Raw genomic sequence first — 18946 nt, 5'->3', positions numbered from 1 at the left:
CATGCTAAAATGGCTGATAAATCAACCTTGACAGAGGAATAAGAAAGGCCATAAACTAGTAAGTCACACAAATATTATAAAACTAGAGAACAACTAGCCCTGAAAGAGTGCTGGTTATTTTGTTGGCACCAACTAGAAAACCTTTTCCATCTACTGATATTTGATTTGTAGTAGCAGGTTTCTTGCCTCAAGCAGGTGCCTAAAAGGAATTAAGATTCTATCATTCAGGCAGTCAACTGAAGTTGAATGATGTTGGGGTGTATCAAACTTCCCTGTTATTGTGTGACTAGATCCAGTCTGTGAGGAAGCTTGTGGTAACTGTACCTGGTCATTTCAAAAAGAAGGAAGAATGATGGTTGCCTGGGCCAGAAAGAAGTAACTGCAATGATCTTGAGGGACTCCTTCTGAATCTTCAGAAGTACCCTGTATATTAGTGGAAAGGGTCAAAAAATATACACAAACATTTATGTCTAAGGAACAAAAAAGACATCTGTCTTCCAGGCCTTCTTCCATGGAGTCCTGAAACTGAAACTTGCCAGTTAATAGTTCAGAGAAGACACAAATAGGTCTACTTGAGGAACTCTGTAGAAATGGATCAAATCTTTGAAGAGTCCCTGATCTAAATTCCATTCATGAGTTACCGCCTGGCTCTGATCAACTTGTCTACCACAAAATTGTGCTCTGACAGAATGTAGGATGCCTGTAGAGTGAGGTAATGTTGTGAATCTATATCCCAAGCTAACATGGCTAGTTAGCAAAGCGAGTACAACCTGGTTCCCTCCTTTATCAGGGCAAGCATCTCTTTGCTATCTCTGGGATTGCATTTGTCCTTGGTGCTCCACACACCCTCCACTTTTAGCCCTTCTGAAACTGCTCCCTAAGCAAAGTCCAAGGCGACTGTGGTATCTGACTAGTTGGGAACAGAGGGGGGGAAGGGGAGACCTGTATTTAAGGATATCTGTTTCCACCAAAAATATTTCTTTTCTAACAAACCATAGTACTGGGATTTGAAAAGACAAAGGGCGTTGGTGCTGGAACCACAGAACCTTTGGATTCCACTGTATCTTTCTCATGTGGAGTCTTGCCAGGGGCATCATGAGAATCATAGAAACCATAAGACCCAAAATCCTGATTTATTCCCTCACAGTGACTGACATTTGTGTGGAAAACATTAGAAAGATGTAAAGCTCTTTGAAATGAGGTGTCTAGTTGATATCCCAGGAACACAATCCTGCGTGAAGGAGTTAAGAAAGTCTTTTGAATGTTTTCTCATCGAATCCCAGGTTGTGAAAGAAATCCTTCACTCAAGAAAAACATTCCTGACACTTTGAGAACTACATTGCAAAGATAAGAAAGTCAACTAAATATGGAAAATGTGGTTAACCTGTAGCCTGCAATCAGCTATACCTGGAGCTAGACATTTTGGGAACCCTCTTGGTGCAGTGAATAGTACAAAGAGTAAGGCAGAGAACTGATAATGTGATCCAGATGTACAAAACCTTAAGAAACAACTGATGCCTGGATGAACAGGGATGACATGAAAAGCATCTTTTAAGTCTAGTGTTACCAGGAAACTTGAAAGAGGAAGAAGAGGTAACAGGCTGGGAAGTGATATCATTTTGAACTTGGATACTATCACAAAAGGTTAAGGAAAGAAAGATCCAGAACTGGTCTACCAGCATTTTCATTCTTTGGCACAAAGAAAATCCTTCCCCACATGGGAAGGTGGTACTAGTTCCATTACTTTTTGGAACAGCATGTGATGAAGAGTCAGAGGAAACAAAAGATTGTGGTCTGGAGGATGAGGAATGATAGCTTGGAAAGGAGGAATTTCCTTTCATTGCCATCTTTAACCATGATGACTAATGTTAAGAATCCATTTGTCTGAAACGATCTGTTGCCAAAGAGAAAACTGGAGATTCAAACTTTCTGGAAGAAAAAAAGAGACCAGGGTGGGAAAGAATCACAAGTTTTCTTGAATAGTCATACAGACTTGTTGGAATGTCCTTGATTTTGGGAGGTTTGAGGCTTATTTTTGGTACCCCCTGCCATTTATCTTTAAAACATCTGTTTATCTGTATTTTGTTGAGACTATTTATTCAGCTTTTTGCCAAAAATGTATGAGGAGTTAGAGAATCTTTTACAAGTTCGGGAAAAGGAGAGCCAAAAAATTTTAGAGATTCTCTGAATCAGCTTGCTCCTTTCATCACACTTTTTGATCACCTCTGTAGCAGAGGGTCAAAAACTAAATCTCTGCTCAAAACTTTAAAATCGTATTTTTAACATTATCTGGAAAGTTCTGAGAATGCAGCCATGCAAACCTTCTCAAAACAGTACCAGTGTCCATAGCCCTTGAAAAAGTATTTAAGCAATAACGTATGACGTGGTGTGGTATATTGAAGATTTACCCATGGCTGGTGTGGTTTAATCATGAGGGCAAAGCCCAAGTGATTAAATAAAGCCAACCATGGGTAAATTTCAATATGTAGAAAACCATCAAACAGCAGAATAATAATTTTGTAAATTTCAATATACCACAACCATGGAGTTGATTATTGCTATTATACAATGGCATTATTTAAGAAAAAAAATACTTACTTTTCTTAAATAACGTCTTTGTATAATGCCTCCGTGCTGCCCATCCGTGGTTTTGTGGTATCCTTAGGCTTTTTCTGATGTACTGCACATGCGTATGGGATTTGTGTTCCCACGCTTATGCAGTACATCACTGCTGTGCAAAGGAAGCAATGGAGAAAGATCTCTTGTTGCCTTTTTTTTTTTTTAACTGGAAACAAACAAACAAAAAAAAAAAAAAAAGAAATTGGGAGACATTTAACAAATGAGGGAGAGCCGGACAGACAAAATAAAAGGATAATCAGGTAAATTTCTATAGTTTTGCAGAACTTACCTGATTATCCTTTTATTTTTGTCTGCACCATCTCTCTCGTTCATTTCAGGTCTTCCATTTTTTTTTTTGTTTGTTTTAAAAAAAAAGAAAAGTGAAAAAATTGTGAGACATACTAATGGGAAAATGTCCGGGTGACCGGACCTTTTTCCATTGGTATATTCTCGGATTTACAATGGACACGCTGGTTGGGCTGGCCAATCAGCATGCTCATTTTGAATATTAATATCCAGTCATAGTATAATAACAGAGTGACACACACACACACACACACACACACACACACACACACACACACACACACACACACACACACACTGTAAATAATAAATAGTGCTAAGTTATTTAAAGCAAATTTTTCATCACAGGAAGAAGAATCTGCAGACACAACATCCCTCATGCTTCTGCAATTATTCAGAATAAACTTTTAACACATGACCCTGACATTTCAAAATTCGGAAAGTCAAAGTTGCAGAAGTAGACACTTTTTCTCACACTTATCAATAATTTTCCCATCCTTATCAGAAAATGTAGGTTAGAATTAAACTTTTGGCAGTAGTAGGCTCAACTAAAAGCCATAGCTGTTGAATCAGGTTTGAGAATAGTTTACAAAATCTTAAAAGACTTAGTAACTTTATACATTCTATTTGCCTTTTTAGGGGCAGCTAGCTATCAGGAGAACTGCAGGCAGTAACACACATATCCTCTAAAGTAGACAGAACAAGAGGAAATGGTGTAGGTTCTGGAAATTCCTTCTGTAACAATTCATAGTATTTTCTGAGGGACTGAGAAACCTCAGTGTTTTCCCACTAAAAACATGGCACATTACAGCAACAGTCTCACAGAAAGAGAAACCTTTACAGGGGGAATCAGAAACTGAAGTTTCCTACAAGTCTGAATCAGAAATCTGAGGAGAAAACTTTGCATCTGTCCCTTCATCTTCCTGTTCATCTTGAATCCCTTCAGGAAAAGAAGCATTCTTCTTTCTCTTACCAGAAACTACTTTACAAGAAGGATTTAGTAGCCTGAATTAAACTCTGAGCCAGACCCAGTAAACTACTGCTCTCTATAGAAATTTGAGGAGGAGCAGACACATGCTTAGTTTTCTGTTTCTTTTTGACAAGAAAAATGTGGCCAGCTGTGTTACTAATGGCAAAAGCAGCAACTTCTCCAGGGACAGGCATGGCATTCTGACACAGACACAACAGGGAAGCGTTCCCTGTTCCCTCACCCAGGACCGACAAGAGGGACTCTCCCTTGTCCACTGACAGAACATCAACAGCCAAAGAGGACATGGCTAGCCCCCAGTCTACTGTGGCTGTAGGTGCTACACTAGAGCATCTGGGGTAAAAGAAGAGTGGACTGACTTTGGGGCCAGTAGATTGTTTCATGGTCAAGGAGAAAATGAGAAGTTATGTACCTACCATAACGTTCCATGTTAGTTGTCTTCTTCTCGCCTTCTTTCTCGGCCAATACTAAAGCTCGAGAGCTTATTCCACCGCCTCGAGGCTCCCCTGTATCCCACAATGCTAGGCGGTAACTACTTGATCTCGTTTGATAGCTAAAACCAAGCAGTTCTGGTCTCCATAGTATGGAGAAGAGAGAAAAGGAACCCACCTCTATATATAAACCTGTAGGTAAGCTACCACAAACATGAAAGGGAGAATAGAGGTGGTAGAACATGTGGGAAGGAAAACCCCAATAGAAGATCCCAAAAATTCCTATCGGTCTGTCCAGGCTAGGGGGAAGGAGGGTGGGACTCAAGAAAGAAGGCGAGAAGAAGACAACTAACATGGAACGTTATGGTAGGTACATAACTTCTTAATGTTAAGTTGTCAATCTCGCCTTCATTCTTGCTGGATGAGACCGCATCCCTAGCACCTTACCCCAGGTGGCCTATCGGAACAGACTCTTGAGAACAGTGGAACCAAACCTGGCACGGTTTCTGGAGGCCATATCCAATTTGTAATGCGAGATAAAGGTATGAGGAGAAGCCCAAGTGGCTGCTGCACAAATGGAATCTATTGGTAGCCTGTCCTGAAAAGCTACAGATGTAGTTAATGCCCTAGTTGAATGAGCTCTAGGTCTTGAAGGCAGTTTTTTATGTCTGATTTCATAGATGAAGGTAATTATAGAGGTAAGCCATCTTGAAAGGGACACTTTAGTAACTGGAAGGCCCAATTTCCCTTCCGCATAAGACAGGAAGAGCTGATCAGATTTCCTGAACTGTTTAGTCCTGTCTAAATAATATCGAAGTTGGCGATGAACATCTAGAAAATGTAACTTTTGTTCCGACCTGTTGGAATAATCAGGGAAGAAAACGGGGAGATCAATCATCTGGTTTAGGTTTGCCTCAGAGGAAACCTTAGGCAAGAAGGACGGATTAGTCCGGAGGGACACCCTGTCTTTATGGAAAACTAAGTAAGGAGGACGACTGCAAAGAGCATGAAGTTCAGATACCCTTTTAGCTGATGTTATGGCTACTAGAAAAATTGTTTTCCATGAAAGCAACTTAAGAGGGCATGAAGCCGCAGGTTCGAAGGGGGGGAGAATCAAGGATGCTAGGACCAAATTCAAGTCCCACTGAGGTGGGGGATCTTTGATTGGGAGCTTGAGCAAAAAGACACCTCTTAGAAAGGCTTTGCAGAGTTTATGGGACATGATACTGGAGTCCGAGACACCTACATGAAACTTAGATATAGCAGCTAGTTGTACTCTAATGGTAGATGAGGAAGAGCCTAAATGAAAGAGCTCTGCCAGGAAGTCTAGTATAGACTGGATAGGTGCAGTGAAGGGGTCTATATTTTTTGATGCTGCCCAGAAGGAAAAAACGCTTCCACTTGCGATTGTAAATCCTTCTGGTAGAAGACTTGTGAGAGACTATCAGGATGTTGCGGACCGAATGAGAGATTAAGGGAAGCCTGGCTAGGGTAGGAATCGGAGAAACCACGCTGTGAGGTTGAGAGATTGGAGGGAGTGGTGCAGCTGGCCCGACTGGTGGGTCAAAAGATCTGGCACTGGGTCCAGATGCCAAGGCTGCTCCAAGAGGTAATGGTGGAGGAACGGAAACCATATCTGTCGAGGCCAGTAAGGGGCAATGAGGATCATGGTGACTCTCGAGGCGATAGCTTTCTGAATTAATTGAGAGATCAGTGGAAAGGGGGGGAAAGCATACAGAAGTCCCCGGGGCCAATCGTGGACTAGAGCGTCTCTGGTGGGTTGGCCTGGTAAAGGGAAGAGGGTGAAGAAGTCGTGACACTTGCTGTTTTGGGGAGTAGCAAAAAGATTGCAGCAAGGCTGGCCCCATCTTCGAAAGACTTCTTCCAGCACTGATTTTTTTAGAGACCACTCGTGAGGCATGAGAATAGCCCTGCTCAACTTGTCCGCAATCACGTTGGACTTCCCGGGAATGTGCGTTGCTATCAGAAAACGCTGAGAAGAAATCGCCCACTGCCAAAGTCTGAGTGCCTCTCGACATAAGGGGTAGGACTTGGTTCCGCCCTGTTTGTTGATGTACCACACTACGGACATGTTGTCCATCTGAATTGCAATAGTCCCTGTGGGAAGAGAGTCCTGAAGGGCTTGCAACGCTAAAAGCACTGCTCTCATCTCTAAGACATTTATGTGCAAGGGGCACTCGAAAGATTGCCACGTGCCCTGGACTGTCCTGCCCTGATAATGCCCCCCCACCCGATCAGGGAGGCGTCCGTCGTCACTGTGGCGATTGGGGGGGGGATGAAGGGTCTGCCCTGGAGAACTTGAGGTGATGTGATCCACCAAGACAGGTGATTCTTGCATGATTGGGTTAGTAGGATGATGTGAGACATCGGGAGCTGTTGGAAGGACCATTGAGAAAACAGCATCCACTGGAGGATCTGCATGTGAAAACGAGCTAAGGGGAGAAGTGTAATAGTAGCTGCCATGAGTCCTAATACCTTCAAGACTACCCTGGCTTTGATCTTGTTGCATTGAAGTAGAAGGTAAACTTGTTTGCGGATCTCTGATACTCTTTGGTCTGTTAGTCTGGCGGAAAGATGAACTGTGTCTAAGGTGGTGCCTATAAAGGTAATAGACTGACAAGGCGACAAGGCAGATTTTTCAAAATTTATTGAAATGCCTAGAGCTTGGCAAGTTTGGATGGTGAAGTCTCTGGATAGAAGCAGTTGATGCCTGGTGGTGGCGGTAAGGAGCCAGTCGTCCAAATATGGAAACACCTGGAATCCTTGACGTCTCAAGTGAGCCGCGACCACTGCCATATATTTGGTAAACACTCGGGGGGCTGTAGTGAGACCAAAGGGCAGGGCTCTGAACTGGTAGTGACTGGTTCCCAGCCTGAAGCGGAGAAACCTCCTGGAGCGTCTGTGCATTTTGATATGATAGTATGCATCCTGAAGGTCTATCGAGCACATCCAATTGTCCTGACCCAAGAAGGGTAGAATGGACTGTAGCGTGACCATCCGGAATTTTGTTTTCTTTACATAATTGTTTAGCTTGCTGAGATCCAGTATTGGTCTCCAGTCCCCTGTTTTTTTTGGTACCAAAAAGAATTTGGAGTAGATTCCAGATCCTTGCTGGTCTGCTGGGACTGGTTGGATAGCTCTTTTTGACAGCAGCTTTGATATTTCTAAAGCTGCTTGTTCCCTTAGACTGGGTGGAACGTCTGGAAGGGATCCTTTGGGTTGGGATGGGATGTGAATAAAGGGGATTTTGTAACCCTCGGATATGATCGACTGTACCCATTTGTCTTGAGTGAGGGAAAGCCAGGCTTTTGGGTACAGTGATAATCTTCCCCCGACTGCCTCCGAAGGTGGACAGCCGGGCAGCTCCTCAGGGATGCTGAAAGGGTTTATCAGAGAAGGTTTCTCTGCTACTCTGGTTTTGTGGACCACCTCTGCCCCTAGGGCGGCGTCTATTGTTGTTCCCCCCTCTGCCTCTAGAGGGGAATCAACTTTGTGCGTAAGATGAGACTCCTTGTGGTTTGCGGAACCACATTTTTCCACCCCTCTGACCTTTGGGATAAGGTCTGGAAGGGGTAGAAAAACGGACTCCCACGGCAAAGAGAGTCTTACCTTCCTGCTCACACCTAGTCAATGTATCCTTCACCTGAGGTCCAAACAACGTTGAGCCATCAAAGGGGGAATTGGTGAAGGACGCCTTGAAAGGGTCTGCAAAATTGCAAAGCCGCATCCAGGCATGGCGTCGTAAAGCTACACCTGTGCCTGCGGCCCTACTCACCCCATCAGCCGCATATGAGATAAGCCGCATGGAGGAGTTGACAATCGAATTCAGGGTTACCAACTGGGAGTTCATTTTGTCTTGGAACCCCTCAGCTGTTGGATCCTGCATGGCCTCACCCATATCCTTGAGTAAATCCTTCTGGAGATGGGTGAAATGACACAAGTAGTTCAGCGACCGCATGGCAAAGGTCGCGGAGGAAAACATCTGCTTACCGTACCTGTCCATGGTCCTAGACTCCTTATTAGGAGGATGGACAGGTACCGAAGCAACGGCTAATTCCTTCTTAGTGGCTCTGGCCACCACCATTGCATCAACAGAGACACCTTTGGATAAGAACTGTTTCTCTTTTGGGGCAGTAATAAATTTTGACGGCCTCCTTGGGGTAGGTTCCACCGAATCAGGGGCTGTCCAAGCCCTCCTTGCCACCACATCCATGAGGGGGTCAAAGGGAGGAGACACCCAGGAGGTGGAAGGGCGAGAGCCAAATGCCTCAAGGTAGACCGACTCATCCTCTGAAGGGTTAAGGGCTGGCCAGTTCCTCCTCTGTTTAAGGATTTCAAGGATGTCAGCAAAGGAGACATCCTCAGAGGGGGACCGAGGGGAACCCTCAGATTCCTCCAAGTCGGTGCCAGAGGTGATAGACTCAGGGGAGTCAATGTGCTACCTCTTGCACTGTATCTTCCGAGGGAGTTCTCCTACCAGATCAGGAGAAGCCTCGGAAGAAGAGGATATTCCCAATGGGGAAACCTGAGGAGCTGGCTCTCTGCGGTCTGTTACAAGGGGGTGAGTAGAAACCACCACAGGCACTGAAGAGGGAGGAGCTGACGGAGCCGACTGTGGGGTAGACACGGGGTCTAGCACGCTCCGCATGACCTCAAAGGCGCCCCAATCAGCCAAGGCCGAAGGTCCCCGCTCCGAGGAGACAAGGACCCCCCGGCACCGACAGTCGGCTCCGAGGCCGATGTCGGAGCCGAACTCACCAGCGCCGACGCTCCGAGAGGGAGAACGGGGTCGGACAAGGGTCCGATGCCACTCGGAGCCGACGAGGGAAGCTCGGCGCCGAGATCCCTCCAAGGAGGAAATCGGAGCAGACGACGGAGCCGAAAGGGAAGGTATCGGCTCCGACGCACCGACAGCCACGGCTCCGACGAGCCCCGGCTCCGAACTCAAAGGAGTCGGAGGAGGAATAGAAGCAGGGATGGGAATAGCCGCTGACTGTTGAGTAGGGCTATGCAGCATTTGGGCCAGTGCCTCGGACTTGCACAGGAGTCCTGCAGGTGCAAAGGTCCCAGGCAATAGACACAAGAAGTGTGACCGTCTGTCAGAGACATTTTCTGACAGCACGAATCACTCTTCTTGAAGCCTGAGAACTTGGAGTCTTTAGACATCCTAAAAAAAACTGTATGTAACACAGACACAACACACAGACACAACCTTTAACCAAAGGAAAAAATCCAGTCACACTAGAATGACAGGGGAAAAAAAAGAAGTGGGCCAAAGGCCTAGAAGTTAAAAGGGAATAAAAAGGGGATAAAAAACAAGGGAGACCCGATTTAAACTAAAGGGATACTCTATATTAGAAACTAAACTAAATAGAAAGGATAGGGGTAGAAATTTGAAGTTTTTGACTATAAAACTTACTAATCTGCCAGAGCCGGTAGAAGAAAGCACCTCGTCAGTTAAGCGGCAAACGAGATCTGAGTAGTTACCGCCTAGCATTGTGGGATATAGGGGAGCCTTGAGCCAGTGGAATAAGCTCTTGAGCTTTAGTATTGGCCGAGTCGGAGCCGAGGATCGGCTCCGAACCCATCCAGCAAGAATGAAGGCGAGATTGACAACTTAACATTGGTGCTTCTTTCCCAGGGAAGAGAAGCAGCAAATGCCTGTAAAAACTACAAGCCTTAAAAAGTCAATTTTTCACAGAAAAACATTTTAAAACATTATCAAGCCCCTCAAATAGCAATATACAGAAACTATAGTTTTCTGTTACTTTACAAACTTTTAAACTGACAGGAAAAAAACAGAACTCTCATTTAAAAGTACCATACAGTCTTGTGACATTCAATTAAAACACAAAATGCCTAATTGTAAAATAACTTTCCTGAAGATGAAAGTGAAAAAGCACAAACAATATATAGAAAATGGAAGGATTTTTCCAAAAAGGGAACTTATCTGCCTAGCAAAGTGACAGCACCAAGCCAACCATCAATCCTTTAAAGCCTTAGAAGAACGTACTCTTCAATGGCAGTAAAGCTTTGAAGAGCTTGGTGCTCTAACTTGTCTTTTGCTCCCTGATATTTTAGGCATTTGGAAGGTGCCTGAAGCTTCATAAGCCTGATGGCTATTATATATCCCTGGCAGGATATAACCCTCAAAGTTAAGGCTTCTGCAGTAATGATCAATATGATGAACATCATAAGATCTTAGCCTCTTTCCTTCAGTAAGGTATGAAGGAAGTAAAGTGTTGTTAATAATATAAGAAAATCATGAAGGCACAGAAGTATGTCTTCATGCAATGTAACTGGTCAGAGAAGTAATATGGCTATATTTTCATAAATTACCTGACAGGATTTCCAGTCCAGCAAGGAAAAGTTCTAAGATCACATCCTGAACTTCTGGTTCATCAATGGCAGGAGGGCCAGTCTGCAGTATCCGTCTATTACTATCTGAGATGGCTTCTAAGATTGCGAGAAATTGAACAGTACTGCCATCAAACATTTCTGTCAGTAGTCGCTCCACACTGGTACGAGGCCATGGCAACTAGAGCATAAACAAGCAAAGAAACAAATAAAGTAAAATCCACTGAAGTTTAATAGTTTAAAGACACTGAATTCTGAATGCACATTTTGCTTGTTTATTTTTACTTCTAAACATACTTAATTTTGTCCCACCACCAATGTCATTTATCTGCTCTCCAGATTTGGCATTGCATAGTTTATGGTTAATACATTCTTGTTAAATTCATTTTTTCTAAAGTTTCTACTATAACCATCCAGTACTGAAATGTCTAAGAAACTTAATGTTTATAGAACACCTATCTCTATGGAAGGGGGCTTAGCGCAGTGGAGTGTTACATTGCTGTTGTACCTTAGAAAGTGAAACACTGTGGTGTCAGTACTTCTCTGTGGTTGCCACTGTATTCTTAGAAGCATAACTTCATTATTGTGGCTATTAAGCATCTCCTCTGTATGGCACAACTCGTAGGTTCATAGGTTCATGGGTAGGTACTAGACTATCGGCCCTGGGGCCTATATAAATCTAGCCAAAAAAGTTCCCTGGCTTTTGCCACCCAAGAAAGTTATTTTCCTGTGCCCCTGTCTAGCAGAGCCACAGAAGTGACCCCGGGGTGAATTTCCTGTTTCCCCATCCAACTGTCGAGATTTTTCTTAAAGAGGGCTAATGAAGATATTTGCTTGACATGAATAAGTAGTCTGTTCCAAAGCATGGGAAGTCTCTGGGACAGGAATCTATCCCTCCAGCATGTTCTGTTTATTGTGGTGGCAAGGTTTAGGTCTCTGGAGCATGTGTCTTGGAGGGATTGGGGTTTCTTTAGGTGTAGTATGTCCAACATATCTGGGTTTGACATGGCTTTGTATGTTAGGCAGAGGTCGCCTCTGAGTTGGTGATAAGCAATGGAGTAGAGCTGGAGTTTTTTTAGATGGTCTGCATATGGCATCTGTTTGGGACCGGTAATCCTCTTAGTGAGGTATTTCTGTGGCCTTTCTAGTTGTTGTAGATGTCTTGTGAGGTACTTGCCAAAGCATTGTACTCTATAATGGGTCTAATGAGGGATGAGTAGAGAGGAACAATGACCTCTTTTTTTCTGGAGGTGAACCCCTTTGTGATGAGGTGTGTCACGTAGAAGGATTTCCTGACTACTGTGGCGATGTGATTATCAAAGGAGAGACTACTGTCCACCTGTGTCCCAATGTCTCTTATCACACTTTCGGTGTTTAGTAGGCTACCACCTAGGTGGTAGTTCATGGGTACAGTGTTTCTCCCAAAGGGAATGACAATGCACTTCTTGGTATTGAGCTTGAGGCCATGACTTTGACACCAAGCATCAGCCTCAGCGAGGCCCCTTTGCAGAATGTCCACATCATTAGGCGATTCTATTATGGCACCTAGTTTGCAGTCATCTGCGAACATCGTTAGCGAAAGACCTGCTGTATTAGCCTAGACTTCTGAGAAGTAGATGCCAAACAGGAGAAGACCCAGGACTGAGCCCTGTGGTACTCCACTTGTCACTGGTCTGAAGTTGGATTCGGAGTCGGCTACTTTCACTGTGTGGGTTCTATCAGTGAGCCAGTTGGCCACCTATCTTATGACATAGGGATTTATGCCCAGTCAAGTGAGTTTATCTATAATTCCAGAGTGGGGGATGGTGTCAAAAGGCTTGGCGAGGTCAAGATAGGCTGTGTGCACCACCTTACCCTATTCCATGGCTCTGGTGACTACTTCAAAGAAGTCAATCAGGTTTAGGAGACATGACCTACCTTTTACAAACCCAAACTGAGTGGGGTCCAGAGTTTGGAGGTTACTTATGTCCTTGTTTATAAGCAACAAAATGATATGTTCCATGGCCTTGCAGACTAGGCTCTTAGGCTAATGAGGCTGTAGTTCCCGGGGTCCATGGTGGCACCCCCTTTGTGGAGTGGAATAATCTTTGCTGTGCACCATTCAGTAGGCACAAAGCCTAAAGTGAGGCTATGATTGAACATGGTACTTAGGTGGGGTGCCATTTTGTTCTGTAGTTCATGCAGAATGCAGCCTGGGATGTTGTCAGGTCCCATGGATGGTGTGTTCTTGGCTTTGGAGAGTGTGGTCTTTACTTGTGTAGCTATGATTACAGGGGCTTTGTATTCTTCCAGTATAGTGATGGGCCCTTTAGGGGGTGAGGGGGGGTGAAGTTTGCACTGAACCTATCTGCCAGGATGTTGACAATATTAGTTGGTTCTGTATATCTAGTGCCATTGTGCTATAGCTCAGAACAGATCTGAGTGTTGCCATTGAGATTCATGACATAGCTGTAGAATGCTTTGTGGTTGCAATATTAGTTGGTTCTGTATATCTAGTGCCATTGTGCTATAGCTCAGAACAGATCTGAGTGTCCCATTGAGATTCATGACATAGCTGTAGAATGCTTTGTGGTTGTCTAGAATCAGTGATGATTTTATTTTCGTAACTAGCTTTTGAGCACTTTATGAGGAATCTCAGCTTCTTACTGAGGCTGACCAGGGAGTTCATGCAATCAGGGGATTTTACTCTTTTTTGCAACAGCTTCTTCCTTCTGTTGTAGAGTTTGTTTATGGCAGTGGACCACCAGATTGGCTTCTTTTTTTGGAGGATAGCGTCTTGGTTCTGTTGGGGATGGCACGATCCATGCACTCGGGTATGTGCTTATAGAGTACATTTGTCTAGGATTCAGCAATCATACCTCTATTTTCCATCTGTATGGGTGTCGTGAAGCTTGCCGCTTCTGTCTAAGAAGCATGAAGTTGGCTTTGGAGAAGTTTTTTACGATGGCTTCCTTAATGGGGGGCGGGATATTGATGTCTAGGGTGATTAGCTTGTGGTCATATCTGACCAGCGAGGAGTTGACCTCTGGAGTGGAACATCAGTTGCCCATATTGGTAATGATCAGGTCCAGGATATTGCTGCCCCTGGTAGGAGTATAGACAAGCTGATCCAGGGCGTTGGAATTTATGAATTCCAGAAAGCGTTGAGCAAATGAGTTAGTACATGAGTAGTTTTCCAGGTTGATGGTGGGGTAGTTGAAACCGCCCATTATTAGGATATTGGGTTGTACCTTAATATTGCCAGTGTTAGTTGTACTTGGATTATTTTGGATGCATTATGTTGAGCAACTAGCCTGAAGGTGTGGATATCCTTAAAGAATATGGACACGCCTCCTCCTTTAGTGTTTCGGTCTGGGTTAGGTGGCCAAAAGGTGTGGCATGAGTTATAGCCTGGTAATGCAGGGGTGCTCTCAGGAGCCTTGAACCAGGTTTCTGTCACTGCACAGATGTCGATATTCTCCATTTTAAGGAGTGCCTCGAGTGTGTGCATTTTGAGGTTTAGACTTCTAGCATTGAGTGGCATTACCCTCAGATTTTGTTTGCTTATACTTGCTAAGGTGGTGAGTTTGTCACTTGAACCTTGCCTAAAAAAGGCACTATAGGGGTGGCAAGAGCCTTAGCCAGTATCCGGAATCCCAGGGGCAACAGGTGCAGGCCATCTCTGGCAAAGCATTGTTGTCTGTCGAGCATGTCGTCCCAGGCAGACATACACTGGATCCCCTTAGAATGACACCAGAAGCTTAGCCAATTGTTGAAGTCAATCATTTTGTCCTTGTATTGTGGTATCATTCTGGGCGATGGCAGGATGCTCATCAGGGCTAGGGTCACACCTTCCTGGGCTACATGATCTGAGAGCACCTCCATGTCTCTTTTCATGTAGTCCAGGGAGGTACATCTCAGTCATTCACAACTACATGGACAATGACAGTCATATCTGTGCTTGTTGTGGAGTGACTTGAGTGCTTGCATTATGTGGTGGATCCTGGCACCTGACAGGCAGCTGACAGTAAGTTTCTCCTTGTTTAGCCTGGTGAGTGGGACATCACTGTGCCTGACTATAGAGTCAACTATGACTAGTGTTTTGGGTATGTTGTTTTGCCTTATGGGCTGAGGTTGAGTGGCACACTGATTTTGTGAGCTATGTGTCATTTGGGTAGTGTTGGGGGATGGTGGTTGCTTGCATTTCAGCTTTGGAGGTCTCTGTTTGGGCAGATTTTATTGAGAGCCTCTGAGAATGTAGGTGTGTGTTTTGTGTTACTATATGTGGGTTTAGGTGGTGTAGGTTTTGATGGACTATGTGTTGAGTGTGGTGTGGTGCAGGTGTCTACCGTCTCCTCTTGACTGTCAAGTACAGTCTTGACTGGAGAGAGCTTGGCTTCCAGTTTGACTATATAAGTGCATCTCTCACAGGTTGTAGTGCTGGGTGGTAGTAGGAGAGGGTTGTCAGTGTATATGAGGCAATTGCTACATTGCCCCAAAATGCCCAGATTCATCAGGTGGATAGGGGAAAATACCAGGAGCTGACCTTTAGACATACCTGGATAGGTGCTTATTAATTTAAATACTAAAAACTGTTTTCCTCCTAACAAGTGAGAAAAGTTGAGTGCTGCAGTAATTTGTAGATTTAGTACTTGCAATGAGTTTTGAACAAGTGCTAAGCACAATGAAACAGTTGTGTGTGCTAAAACTAGAAAACTGGCTAGTTCTAAGAGAAAATTAGAACAGCAGACTTTCTGGCACCGGAAATAGTTTAACCCTAGTTAAACAGCGCTAAACCTCGCAAACAAAGGTTTTTAAACAGAAAGATGAAAGCGATAGAAGTAGCCCAAAATGGCTAATAAAACTACAGATTCTGAGCTGAATCCAATCCTTCAGTGACTGACTGCTCAAAACTCACCACTCTCACTGATGAACAGAGAACCTTCCTTCTATCTTAGTAAGGTCTGGGCAGCACAGAAACTACAAAACAGTCCAGAATAAAGCAAAATCTGAAAACCGGACTCTACTGTTTATAGAAAGGCAGGAAATGAGTAGAGAGATAGGATTTTTGGGTGGTGGGGTTTTTTTCTTTTCAAAAATTAAAACATATATAGTAAAAAAAGAAGTTATGTGCCTACCATAATGTTCCATGTTAGTTGTCTTCATCTCACCTTCTTTCTTGCTGGTTGGGATCGGAGCCGATCCTTGGCTCTGACTCGGCCATCTTCTATAGCTCGAGAGCTGTTTACTGGCTCGAGGCTACCCCTTATCCCATGATGCCTAGCGCTAGCTACCCAGATCTCATTTGAAATAGCTAACCCTAGCCATAGCTAGAGAGTGAACCTCTCCAAACAAAAAGTTGAGCGCACCTGTCATACTCTCTAAGTCAGTAGAGGAAACAACCAGAGAACATTCAGCCAGTGAAACCTGAACTCCTCTCAGTCCAATAGGACAGGGGGAAGGAGGGGGGATAGCAAGAAAGAAGGCGAGATGAAGACAACTAACATGGAACGTTATGGTAGGTACATAACTTCTTTATGTTAAGTTGTCTATCTTGCCTTCATTCTTGCTGGTTGGGACAACGTCCCTAGCACCTACAATCCTGGAAGGCTCCTTGGAACAGACTTTTCAGAACAGTGGAACCAAAGTTAGCTTTGCTCCTGGAGACCATATCTAACTTGTAATGAGAAATAAAGGTATGAGGGTTTGCCCACATAGCAGCTGCACAGATAGAGTCCATGGGCAACCTAGACTGGAAGGCTACAGTGGTGGCCAAAGCCCTAGTAGAATGACCTTTCGGTCTGGTAGACAACTCTTTGTTTCTCAGTTGATAGATGAAGGCAATAATGTGAGACAAACACATGGATAAGGTCACTTTGGAAACTGGGAGACCTTGTTTGCCTACAGCATAGGAAAGGAAAAGTTGGTCCGACTTCCTTATATCCTTCATTCTATGCAGGTAAAAACGCAATTGTCTATGGACATCCAATTGGTGTAATTTGTATTCTGCCTTGTTGGTGTGGTTAGGGAAAAACAAAGGGAGGTCTATAGATTGGTTTAAATTATTTTCTGAGCAGACTTTTGGAAGAAAAGAGGGATTAGTCCTCAGAGCAACCCTGTCCTTATGAAAAACTAAGTATGGAGGATGAACACATAGTGCCTGAAGTTCAGAGACACATCTGGCTGAAGTAATAGCTACCAGAAAGAGAGTTTTCCAAGATAGAAACTTAATGGAGCAGGATGCTGCAGGTTCAAATGGGGGCATAATTAAGGAGGTTAGTACCAAATTAAGGTCCCAAGGAGGAGGGGGATCTCTCAATGGGGGTCTAAGGAGAGTAGTCCCTCTTATAAAGGCTTTACATAGCTTATGAGACATAATGTTTGCATTAGACAACCCAACATGAAAGTTAGAAATGGCCGCCAATTGAACCCTGATTGTAGCAGAAGCGGACCCAGACTGAAAAAGTTCTGCTAGGAACTCCAAGATTTCGTGGACTGGGGCTGAAAAGGGATCTATGTTCCTAGCCTCTGCCAACAAGAAAAATGTTTCCATTTGCTAGCATAAATCTTCCTAGTGGTGGACTTGTGAGAGGAGACAATAATCTCAGGAACGGCCAGGGAAATGCTGGGAAGCCTGGCTAAGGTTGGAAGTGGAGCAACCAAGCTGTGAGCTGGAGTGTTCAGAGGGATTGATGCAGCCCGCCTGATTGATGAATCAGTAGGCTTGGAATAGGATCCAGAGTCCTGGGCTGCTCGAGAAGGTAACGGTGCAGGAACGGGAACCATATCTGTCGAGGCCAGTAGGGGGCAATGAGGATAATTTTGCAACCCAACGAAATTGCTTTATGAGTTTTGGTATCAGGGGAAACGGAGTGAAGGCATAAATAAGTCCCTGAAGCCAATCGTGGACTAGACCGTCTCTGGGAGAGTGACCGGGAAGCAGAAGAAGGGAGAAGTAGTTGCTGCATTTGCTGTTGAAGTGGGTGGCAAAAAGATCGCAGAAGGCTGTCCCCATTTGCGGAAGATCAGATCCGCAACTACCTGATTCAGAGACCACTCGTGAGGCATGAGAATAGCTCTGCTGAACCTGTCCGCTATGACGTTGGACCTCCCAGGGATGTGCGTTGCAATCAGAAATCGTTGGGAGGAAATCGCCCACTGCCAGAGTCTGAGTGCTTCTCAACATAGGGGGTAGGACCTGGTTCCGCCCTCCTTGTTGATGTACCACACCACTGACATGTTGTCCGTTTGAATTGCAATGGTCCCAGAAGGGAGAGAGTCCTGAAGAGCTTGCAATGCTAGGAGCACGGCTCTCATTTCTAAGATGTTTATGTGCAGATGGTACTCGTGAGGCTGCCAAGTGCCTTGGACTGTCCTGCCCGGATAATGCCCCCCCCACAACCTATCAGGGAGGCATCCGTGGTCACTATGGCAACCGTGGGGGACTGAATGAATGGTCTGCCCTGAGACACTAGTGGGGAGACCATCCACCAGGAAAGGTGCCTTTTGCATGTTTCTGTAATCATGATCATGTGAGACATGGGCAGCTGTTGAAAAGACCACTGTGTGAACAGAAGATACTGAAGGATTCTCATGTGAAAGCAGGCCAGAGGGATTAGAAGAATTGCCGCTGCCAATCAACCCAGAGTTTGAAGGACTTACCTGACTTGGAACCTTTGGCACTGCATTAGAATTTGTACTTGCTGGCGAATTGTGGCCACCCTGTCTGGCGGTAGCCTTGCGGACATGTTCCTTGTGTCTATGTCTGCTCCTATATAGGTGATAGATTGACAGGGCAACAAGGCAGATTTTTCGAAATTTATTGTGATGCCTAGCTGGGAACAGATTGTGATTGTATAGTCCCTGGCTTGCAGAAATTGATGCCTGGTAGTAGCAGTGAGGAGCCAGTCGTCTGGGTATGGAAACACCTGGAATCCTTAACGTCTCAGGTGAGCCATGACCACTGCCATACATTTGGTGAACACCCTGGGGGCTGTGGTGAGACCAAAGGGCAGAGCTCTGAACTGGTAATGACTGGCTCCCAGCCAGAAGCGAAGGAATCTCCTGGAGCACCTGTCCATTTTGATGTGATAGTACGCATCCTGAAGATCTATGGAGCACATCCAATTGTCCTAACCTAGAAAGGGTAGAATAGACTGTAGCATGACCATCCGAAACTTTGTTCTTTGAACAGACTTGTTTATTCTGCTGACATCCAGAATTGGTCTCCAGTCCCCTATCTTTT

The 18946-nt window shown here is 44.6% G+C and overlaps 1 protein-coding gene across 1 annotated transcript in view; it reads right to left on the bottom strand.

The window, feature by feature from the left end:
• CFAP54 (cilia and flagella associated protein 54) overlaps positions 1 to 18946 on the bottom strand; it is a 2749537-nt gene that overhangs the window by 2426009 nt on the left and 304582 nt on the right. Inside the window, exon 11 of the mRNA XM_044087198.1 lies at positions 10705 to 10903. Coding sequence (XP_043943133.1) covers positions 10705 to 10903 — 199 coding nt within the window. The remainder of the gene's footprint in view (positions 1 to 10704; positions 10904 to 18946) is intronic.

The sequence above is a fragment of the Protopterus annectens genome, chromosome 11.part0 (genome assembly GCF_019279795.1).
Source record: "Protopterus annectens isolate FY-2018-M chromosome 11.part0, PAN1.0, whole genome shotgun sequence".
Lineage (NCBI taxonomy): Eukaryota > Metazoa > Chordata > Ceratodontiformes > Protopteridae > Protopterus > Protopterus annectens.
Note: the sequence above shows the minus strand (reverse complement) of the source record. Positions and strands in the feature narration are given on the sequence as shown.